Source organism: Neophocaena asiaeorientalis, unplaced genomic scaffold (genome assembly GCF_003031525.2).
Source record: "Neophocaena asiaeorientalis asiaeorientalis breed wild unplaced genomic scaffold, Neophocaena_asiaeorientalis_V1.1 scaffold40, whole genome shotgun sequence".
NCBI lineage: Eukaryota > Metazoa > Chordata > Mammalia > Artiodactyla > Phocoenidae > Neophocaena > Neophocaena asiaeorientalis.
The window spans coordinates 14,845,249-14,855,658 of NW_020185335.1; the positions used below are offsets into that span (position 1 = coordinate 14,845,249).

At 68.2% G+C, this 10,410-nt stretch overlaps 1 protein-coding gene across 1 annotated transcript in view; it reads left to right on the forward strand.

Moving 5' to 3' along the window:
- Positions 1 to 10,029, forward strand: part of ZNF469 (zinc finger protein 469) — a 15,693-nt gene extending 5,664 nt beyond the window's left edge. The window contains 2 exon segments of the mRNA XM_024735736.1: positions 1 to 132; positions 134 to 10,029. The exon segment at positions 1 to 132 is cut by the window's left edge and continues 55 nt beyond it. Of these exon segments, the coding sequence (XP_024591504.1) occupies positions 1 to 132; positions 134 to 9,215 (9,214 nt within the window). The 3' untranslated portion in view covers positions 9,216 to 10,029.
- The last annotated feature ends 381 nt before the right edge of the window (positions 10,030 to 10,410 follow it).

Consider the following 10,410-nt stretch of genomic DNA (forward strand, 5'->3'; position numbering starts at 1 on the left):
GGCCACCCACACGGCCAGCAGCACCTGTTCGTCGCTGTCCCCTCTGTCCAGCAGCCCAGCCAACCCCAGCTCGGATGAGGGCCAGCTCCCCGCGCCGCTCGGGCCGTCCGCCTTCTTCCACCCACCCACGCACGGGGCTCGAGGTGGGCAGTGTGGGCCTGGAGGGCTTCCCCCAGGAGCCGCCCCCCTACTCCGCCCACCACTTCCCCCTCAGCAGCGCCAGCCTGGACCAGCTGGACGTGCTGCTCACCTGTCGGCAGTGTGACCGGAACTACAGCAGCCTAGCCGCCTTCCTGGGGCACCGGCAGTTCTGCAGCCTGCTGCCGGCCAGGGCCAAGGATGGCCACCAGCAGCCCCCCGGGTTCCCCACGCCCCCCGTCACCCCCTCTGCACTGGCTGCCCCCAAAGCACCGGCCAGCGGGACCCCGAGCCCACTCAGCCACACCAGGACAGCGCCCTTCCTGCTGGGTGGGGACGTCCGGCCCGATGGCAGAGATGACCCCCTGAGGATGAGCTTCCTGCCCAGCCCGGCCGCCGCCCCCTTCCCACTGCCTGCAGGGGACCTGGACCTGGACGACGCCGCCAAGCTGGACAGCCTCATCACGGAGGCGCTCAACGGCCTGGAGTACCAGTCAGACAACCCTGAGATAGACAGCAGCTTCATCGACGTCTTCACGGACGAGGAACCTTCCGGCCCCCGGGGCCCCGCCACCGGGCAGCCCCCCAAGACCAGGCTGGGGGCAGCGCCAGAGAACAGAGCCCAGCTCCCGCTCCCGGCGGTGGCTGCCCCGCTGGAGCCCCAGCCGACCCGGCCCGGCGACACGGGCTACCCGGCCGGCCCCAGGCCCAAAACCCGCTCCCTGGGCCCAGCGCCCTCAGAGGCAGATGGGGCCGGCCTGGCCGGCCAGCAGAGAAGAGGAAAGCAATTTAAGTTGTTCCGGAAAGAGCTGGACACGGTCAGCACCGCCAAGAGGCCGGGCAGGGGCTCCAGGGCCAGCCGCCTGAGGCCGAGGAGGAAAGGCCGGGCTGAGCCGGCCCTGTCCCGCCCGCGGGACCTCAGAACCCAGGCCCCCAAGAGCCACGCGGACCCGGGGGGACGGACCCTCCTGGTGGAGACCCGGAGCTCCAGGCGCCTCCGACTGTCCCCCGGCCAGGACTGCAGGCGGAGGCGGCCGCGCGGCGGCACCTGGAGCAAGGAGCTCATCCACAAGATCGTGGAGCAGAAGAACCGGGCGGGCCAGCGCGGCCCAGCCCCGGGCACTGCGGACGGCGGGCCCCCCGACCGCGGCGGCGCCTCCGAGTCTGAGGAGGAGGTTGGCCCGCGACTGCGAGGCTCACGCTTCAGAGGCCGGCCCCGCCCCAGCGGCCGGCGATGGCGCCGGGGCGAGAAGAGGAAGGAAGTGGACGGGCAGCAGCAGAAGCCCAGGAAGGCCGTGAGGCAGGAGGCCGTGAGGCCTGGGGGCTCCCCGGGCCCAGAGGAGCCGGGCAGGCCGTGGCCAGGTCCCATCAAGAGTCCCGAGGCCCAGGGCCCGTCGCACGGCTCAGAGGCTGGAGTGGGCCCTGAGGAGAGAGGCCCCCAGCGCCTCCTGCAGGGTCCCACGGGCGCCGAGACCCCAGAGGAAAGCCGTCCCTCTCTGGACTTCCCCCGAGACACCACGAGCCCTGAAATCGCTGAAGACCTTCCCCCTGAGGCCGCAGAACTTCACAGAGAGGCTCTGAGCTCCTCTCCAGCCACCTGTGGGGGAGGAGACCCCTGCCCCCCAACCCCAGAGCGACCACAGCTCCGCAAGGAGGACGCAGTGCCGCCCCCGCTGGGTGCCCCCCGGTGCTCGGAGCCCCCTGCCTCCCCGCCAGGAGAGTCACTGGTGCCCGTCGCTAACGCAGCTGACGCGGCCCACCCCGAACCCAGGACCCTCTTTTTGAAGACCCCTGGTCTTGGAGATTCCGTGGGGCTTCCAGCCGCCAAAAAGGGGCCTCAGCCCTGCAGCAGCCCTCCCGGCGGATTGTTCCTCAGACCCAAAGACCTGGCTGGCTGTTTCCACAAAGACCTGGGCTCTCAGTCCTCAGCCCCAGACAGCCCACCGGCCATCAGGGCAGGCCTCTGCCAGGGTGGCGAGGATGCCAGTTCCCAAGAGCCCAAGCCACCCAGGAACCCACCCTACACAGTTGTCATGGGCCCAGGCAAAGCTGAATCGCCACCGGCCTTGGAGCACGCGGCCCTTTTCTCGGGGCTGCCTGGGCACGGCTTCGAGCCGCCAGTCTACGGCAGCCTCTCTGGGAACGGGGACACCCAGGTGCCGCGTGCGTGTGCTGCCCCTCCCCCGAGGAAACTTCAGCTAGACCCGCCGTACCCCTCGTTTCTGCCCAAGATGGGCTGGTGCCTGCTGGAGGAAGTGTCCCCCGTGCCGCCTGGCCGTCTGCGCACTTCTCCCAGCCTCTCAGGGGAAAAGGCATTCAGTCAGAGGTGTCCCGGTGAAGGGACTGTGGCCACCAGCCTCCCCACTTTGCCCGGCAAGGTTATCAAATGTAGCACCGCTTGTAGCGGTGACCTGTCAGAGGAGGAGCTCGAGATCAAAAGGCTGGTCACCGAACTGGAGTGTCAGCTGCAAAGCAAAGGCGCACAGGACGCCCCAGGAGAGCCGTGCGGAGCCAGCGTCACCAGTCCTGGGGAACTGAGTCCACACCCGGAGGGGGCAGAAACAACTGTGGCCACCACGGGGGGCACTCTAGGGGGCCCCCAGGAGGAGTGGCCCTCGTTGCACCCTGGAGAAGCAGCCCTGGCCCCCGGCGCCCACAAGGATGTGGTTCCTGGGGGTCCTTTCAGGCCCACTGAGGCCAGCCTCAGTTTCCGGCCAGTGCAGAAAGCCGGGGTCTCCAAGACGGGGCTCCCTAGGGCCGAAGGGGGCCTCGGGGCCCACCTGGAAGTCTGTTTACCGGAGCCCCCATGGGACATGGGGAGTTTAGCGAAGTGCAGCCCAAGCCCTGAGCCTTCACTTCCTGAGGGTAACAGGGCCGCCAGAATACAGCACAGCCAAGACCTCCCACTGCTCTTTCTCTGCCCACGGAGAGGGGGGCATTCCCCGGGATCCCACAGGGCACCTGGGCCCTGCCGAGACCCCTCAGAGCTGGAAGCGTTCGGCAGCCCTGTTGCTCCTCTTGCACCTGGTTTGGCATTTCGGGGGGCCGAGCTTCTGCCCCTGGGTGCCACCCCACATTCTGGGGCCAGTCACAACGGTGCCCCCAAGGGACACTCTGTGAGCAGCACAGGTGGGTCAGGAGGAGCAAGGCTCCTGTCCCCTGTAGCAGGGGGCCCTGGCCCTGAGGGTAATGAGGGGTCTGTACCAGCGGGGGCCTCCCCAAGTCGTGCCTCCGTGCCCGACCCCAGCCCTGGCAGGAGGCCCCAGGACCCAGCCTCGAGCCCCCTTCATCAGCTCCAGCTCCTGGTGTCCAGAGCGGCTGAGAGAGAAGATGACACCCGGGGTTCACAGGGGCCCCCGCCTGATGACACCCAGAGTCCTCAGCACAGCGACCCCTCAGATCCGGGAGAGGAGAGTGTGGAAGGTGGGAAAATGGCCTGCAGCCCTGCCCAAGGCTTCCCGGGGGTTATGCGGATGACAGCCGTCCCTGCTGTGGCCGGACGCCAGCTGGGGCCAGAGGGAGATGGACATCCAGGCTCACACGGCCAGGCCGAGAAGCCCGAGGGCCAAGTTGGAGCCAGCCAACTGCAGCCAGATGACCGGGGGAGGCCGGGGCGGCCGGCCCAGCTAGCCGGGCAGCTCCAGAGAAGCAGGGCGGCCGTGGGCCTTTGGAACGGGGCACGGACCACCCCAGGCCCCCCCTACTCTGAGGCAGAGTCTTCAGTCCCAGCCTTGGCAGCAGTCGACACGGGAGATGGGCCCGAGGACCAGGCTCCAGAGGCAGTAGCTGGCCCAGGCCTTCGGAAGCATCTGCTGTTCACTGGCGAGAGCCCAGCGCCCCCCACCAGGGACCTGGCCATGCACACCCCCTCGCCCACTTCTGCAGCCACCCCTGATCCCTGCGGCCCCACGGAAGGCCCAGCTCACCACCCTCTCCGGGGGGACTGTGGCCCCCTGGAAGGCCCGCCCGAGGAGCCCAGCTTCGTCGGTGTCTTCACTCCCGCCCATGGAGGGGACTGCCCTGGAGGTCGCGTGGCAAGGACCCTAGAGGGTTCCAGAAAGGAGAGACCCAGGGAAGCTCCTGCCTGTGTCACCCCTCCCCCCCCAGCGAGGGCCACCTCCCCGAGAGTGACCATCACGGCCGCTGCCCTGTCCGGCATCCCTACCACTGGTGGCCTGGGGGCAGTCAGAGGCCCCAGGGCCGAGTGGCCAGACCCCAGGGGAGCCCTGTCCAGCACCCACCCCGATGGGGTGCCCAAGGGCCCCTCCTCAGAACCCCCAGGCAACAGGGAAAGCCACGGTGTCACCGCTGTGCCCACTGACCCTTCCACACGGGGGGCCATGGGGCCAGATCCCCACACCTGCCAGGATGGTGAGGCAGAGGCCAGCCTCCAGGAACAGGAGGGCCTAGAGATGCCCGGGGCTGGGCGCCCTGCCGTTACAGAGGCATCCGAAGCCGGCACCAGGGGTCTGAGGGTCACCTGCCCTGCCACAGAGCTCCACCCAGGCAGAACCACAACTCCGAGCGGCACAGCCAGTGACTCCAGGCCACGGTCCCCCCAGAGCCTCGGGGACACCCTCCACCGGAGACCCCAGGGGGATCCCCTCAGTCCCCAGGACCCCAGACAGAAGCCTCGTGGCTTTAAAAAGAAGCCAGTGTTCACTGAGAACGGCCACTGGAGGGGCGGAGCCCCCAGCGGGCAGCCTGTTACCTGTGAGGTCTGCTCGGCCTCCTTCCGCTCTGGGCCGGGCCTGAGCCGCCACAGAGCCAGGAAGCACGGGCTGCACAGGGCTACTGCCTCCCAGCCAAGCCCAGCAGCCCCACCTGCCCCCCAGACGTGCCACCCACCGGGAAAGAAGAGCCGCAGGGTGCCGGGGAAGGAGAGACCGAGGCGCCTGGTGGGAGACCCCAGCCAGGCCGGGAGGCCAAGCCCTGCTCGCGGCTCTGTGGCACCTGAGGATGCCCTGGGTCCCGGGATGTCCAGGGGGCTTAGGCGGGGGCTCAGCCTTCTGGGAGCACCGGGCTGTCCCCCTCGCTGGGAACCACATCCCCCAGACACGGTCAAGCAAGGGGTGGGCGTGAGGCCTGCAGAGCCCAGGAAACAGGACCAGCTGGAGAGGGATGAGGCCCGTTCCAAACAGACAAAGAAAGGCGGGGGCCAGAGGCGGGGCAGGCCGCCCACAGACTTCCCCAGCGAGTCAGAGGGGAAAGCCAGCAAGAGGGCGAGAAAGCCAAGAGCGAGAAGGTTCCAGGAGGAGAGCGGTCTCCAGGGCCCCGCAGATGAGATTTCAGGGAGAAGAGGCTGGAATCCATCAGCTGCCATTGCCAACTGCCCAGCTCTCCCGAGCCGCCGCCTCTCACCAGAGGCAGAGCAGGAGACCGAGTCCCCGCAGCCGCCTCTCGTCGCCACGGACCTGGAGGAGACACCTGCACGGAAGCCTCCTGGGGATCGGGTGGCCTGTCCAGGGATGGTGGAGGGGGCACCTCCCGGGCCAGAAGGGCCAGTGGGGCGGAAAGCAGCCTCGGCAAGAGGGTGCGGGGAACCCCGAGAGACCAGGATGTCTGGCATCTGCAAAGAGCCGTCGAGGGCAGCTGGGGGTAAACCTGCAGGGGACAGCAGAGTGGCCGAGAGCAGAGCAGGGCAAGGCGTCCGGGAGGGGCACGAGGCCCCCTGGGACCCCCAGGCCCCTCCCGAGACTCGTGGTCCTGAAGCAGGCGGCACCGTCAGCAGTTGCCTGTGGGACCCCCTGCACAGTCCAGGAGAGGGGGTCCAGGGGCGGGAGAGCACTGCCCCTGGGGCCCCCAGCCCGAATCTCGGAGACCCTCTGAGCTTGTTTGATGATGAAGCCTCCTTTTCCCAGCTCTTCCCCCTGGGAGACCGCTTGGTTCGGAAGAAGAACCCCCGTGTCTATGGGAAGCGCTGTAAAAAGTCGAAGCCACCTCCCCAGCCCGCGCCCAGCAGCCGGGCAGGGGGCAGTGCCGCTCTGTCCTCCTTCCGCCTGCCCACAGACCTCAGTGACTCTGGCTCGCTCTGCCTGTCCCACGAGGACCCGTGGGGTGACGAGGCTGCGGGTCTGCCAGAGTCCTTCCTCCTGGAGGGCTTCCTCAGCAGCAAGGTGCCTGGCATTGACCCCTGGGCCGTGGGCCCCAGCCTGTGGGCCCTGGAGCCCCACGCGGAGGCGGAGCCCTGCTGCGCCGAGGACCACCCGTCAGAAAGCATCCCTGAGCTGCACATGGTCCCGGCAGCTTGGCGAGGCCTGGAGCTGCAGGCCCCCGCCGACGGGGCCACCTCTTCAGCAGGAGACGCGAGCCCCGAGCCCCCCAACCTAGAGCGAGAGCACCACGAGTGTGGCGTCCCCGGGAGCGCCGCGGATCTGCAGGTGCAGGACCTGTGCTTCCTAGGACCCTGCGAAGACCCCGCAGGTCTCCCGGGCACCAGCTTCTTGGACTTCGAGGCCACGGCCAGTTCCCAGGGCCCACAAAGCAGGACAGAGGAGGCGGCCGGGGCAAGAAGGGCCCCAGGCGGAGGCCGGCCCACCAAGGCCAGGAGGGCGTCCTACAAGTGCCGGGTGTGCTTTCAGCGCTTCCACGGCCTGGGAGAGCTGGACCTCCACAAACTGGCCCACAGCCCCTCGCCGCCCCCCACCTGTTACATGTGCGTGGAGCGCAGGTTCGGCTCCCGCGAGCTGCTGAGGGAACACCTGCAGGAGAAGCACGTGCAGAGCAAGGCCGGGCTGTGGGCCTGCGGCATGTGCCGGCGGGAGGTCGCCGGCGTCTGGATGTACAACGAGCACCTGCGAGAGCACGCCGTGCGCTTCGCCCGCAAGGGGCAGGCGCGGAGGTCCCTGGGGGACCTGCCCGGATGTTGGGAGGGGGACGGCGTGGCCACGCGCTTCCTGAGCGGCATCGTGGGACAGGCCCCCAAACCCCACCGGGGCAAGCGCTCCATCGGCGGCAAGGCAGGCGGGGGCCCCGCGGAGGCGGCAGGGGCGGATGTGGGAGCTGGGAAGGAATTCCCGGGGGAGAGACGAAGACCCAAGGCCCGCGCCACCGGCTCAGACCCGGACAGCGCCTCGGCCCAGGGCAGCCCGTCAGCCTGCGTGAACCCCGCCCCGCCCGGCGGCCTGTCCCCCGACGGCCGTTCGCACAGCGAGTCCCCGCCCCCAGCCGTCCCGGTGCACCAGGACTGCAAGGACCCCGCCCGCGACTGCCACCACTGCGGGAAGCGGTTCCCCAAGCCGTTCAAGCTGCAGCGCCACCTGGCGGTGCACAGCCCGCAGCGCGTCTACCTGTGCCCCCAGTGCCCGCGGGTGTACCCCGAGCACCAGGAGCTGCGCGTGCACCTGGGCGGCGAGCACGGGCTGAGCGGGGAGCTGGAGCTGCAGCACACCCCGCTGTACGCCTGCGAGCTTTGCGCCAACGTCACGCACATCAGCAAGAGGTCCTTCGTCTGCAGCTCCTGCAACTACACCTTTGCCAAAAAGGAGCAGTTCGACCGGCACATGGACAAACACCGGAGGAGGGGGCAGCAGCCCTTCACCTTCCGCGGCGTGCGGAGGCCCGGCGCCCCCGGGCACAAGGCCTTGGTCCGAGAGGGCTCGCTTCCCAGCAAACGGCGCAGGGTGGCCACGTCCAGCAGCCCCCCCGGGTCCGGCGTGGACGGGCCTCTGTCCCGGGACAGCGGCCCCACCCTGAGCGAGCGGTCCCTCCCAGCCCTGCCCCAGCCCGGCCCAGAGGCAGCTCCCAGCACCACAGCAGGGCAGCCCGGGACCCCAGAGAGGCCCACAGACCCCGTGGGCCACCCGGTCGGCGGCAGCGATCTGCCCTCTGCCCTCCAGGAGCTCCTGCCCCCGTCTCTGTCTCCTTTCCCGGCGGCCTCGGCTGATGGCACAGATGGCCACGAGCCAGGCCAGGCCCTGGAGAGCTCCGAGGACGAGGCTTCCCCAGGCAGCCCTGGGCGCTTCCTCCAGCAGGCTCTCCCCTTAGGGGGCTCTCTGCCCCAGCCGGGGGCCAGAGGCCAAGACGCAGAGGAAAAGAGGGCAGCTGGCCCGCTCTCAGGGAAACACAGGACCCCAAGCGCCCCTGGCAAATGTGCCCCTGACCATCACCCAGAAGCCCCCTCTCTGCTCTGGAAGGAGAAGCAGGTGTCCACGTGTCACATGGCGCCTGCCGGGGGTGCAGGAGGCCCCTCCCTCAGAGGCAGTGCCAACAAGCCCGGGGGCTGCCAGAGCTCGTCCAAGGACAGGTCAGCCTCGTCCACCGCCAGCAAAGCACCCAAGTTCCCAGTACAATTGAAGAAGGCGGTGCCCAGCCCAGTGCCCACAGAGCTCCCCCGTGGCGCTGAGGACAGGCCAAAGCCCACCACCCTCCAAGTCAAGCCGGGCCCCGGCTCCCAGGGCGCTGGAGGCCCCCGGCAAGGCACCAAGGCAGCCGGCGGCAGCCAGCCCCAGCCGGCCAGCGGGCAGCTCCAAAGCGAGACAGCCACCACCCCAGCCAAGCCCAACGGCCCGGGCCAGGGCCCCGCCCCAGACAAGGCCCCCCCTCGAGCCCCAGCCAAGGGCTACCCCAAGGGACCAAGGGGAGCCAGTGACCAGGGGCCGCGAGGGAGCCTGGGCCCCAGGGAGGACGGGGACAGCAGTGAGAAGAAGAGGAAGGGCCGGGCGCCGGGGCCAACCAGGAACGAAGCCGTGGGGAGCCCAGGGAGAGGCCCCGCGGTCCCTGACAAACCCCCCCGGGCCCCGCGAAAGCAGGCGACTCCCAGCCGTGTGCTCCCTGCCAAGCCCAAGGCCGGCAGCCAGAACGGGACGACACCGCCCCAGCCCTCAGAGCCGCGGAATGGGGAGCCCGGCCACGCCCCAGGGAGCAGCAGGCGCGGCAAGGAGGCGCTGGGCAAGGCCCTCCCCCAGGCCAGACCCCCGCATAGGCCCCCCAGGAGGGGCGGGGCTGTCCTCGGTGCTGAACCCCCCAACTCCCGGGCCTGCCGGACAGCCGAGTCCCAGAGCCACCTCCTCAGCCAACTTTTTGGGCAGAGACTAACCAGCTTCAAGATCCCTTTAAAAAAGGATGCTTCCGAGTAATTCATAGGAGCCGGCGCGTGCCTGGGAGTGGGGCCGGGGACGGACTGGCAAACGGGGGACCCTGGTCTACGCTGAGGAGCCCCAGTCCTCCGAGAGTTTGCCTGGTGGCCGCATCCTAACCCACCTGCCGCAGCGCGCAGATACTCAGACTTTGGTGGTAGACCTGCGGCTCTGATGCCTTGAACAGGGCCTGGGGTGGACAGCAGTCCCTTTCTAGCTGGAAGGTGAGGGTGAGGGGCGGGCCAGCTGCAGCCTCTTTGAGACCACGCAGCCATTTTCTCAGTACCAGGACGTTAACGAGAAAGCCGCTCACCCCCACCCCAGCCCCATGTGCCCCACAGCCAAGGCCCGGTACGCCAGAGAACCCCTCACTTTAAAGGTTTGCACAGGGCGCCCCACCTGTGTCATCTAGCAGGAGGTAAGTTGAGGCAGCCTCCGTCTTAGTGTCTTTGCTGCTGTTGCTGGAATTCCAAAGCGACCCTAGAAATCAGATGGGGGCAGAAGAGCCATCTGCGAGCCGCCCGGCGCCCCCCGCACCACCACCACCCCCCGAGCACAACGGGCCTTCTCTGACCACAGGGTCGTGCCGGCCACTGTCCGTGCCACTGACGGAAGCGCCGGTCTCCAGTGCACCTTGACCCCTGGTCCTCCCTCCCCACCCGCACTACCCCCAGCCCAGCCTCCGCAGTTGCCCTCTCTAGAGCCTTCCTTCTACGTGGAGCTCTCTGCTGCAAGTATCAGCAATTTTACTCTGAAGATCCTGGTGCTATTTTCATGTTGTAATGTGAATACAGGCTTCCTTGATTTGTTTTACCTGGGGAGTGGGGTCGGGCCAGGAGGCGCAACGTGCCACCCGGGCGGCCCAAGACACCAGTGGCCTGACAAGCCCTTCGCTGGCTCCGACCATCGGTGGGAGGCTCCAGCCCCACGGGCAGCTCACGCACTGACACGACCCAGGGGCTGGCTCGCGTGTCCTTTCTACAGAATCGTGTCTTCGCGGGGGCAGGAGGCAGGGAGAGGCTTCCTTCTGTTCTTAGGTGTCTCTGAGGTTTGTGGTTTGTTTTGTTCTGTTTCTTCATTTTAGCCTTGGGTGCAATGTGTATGTCAAAAGTTTTAATTTTGATATTTCGAAAGAAACCAAGTCAGGCCCATACTGCCTTTGTAGAAGGTACGTGTGCCACTCAGAGTGCCTCTT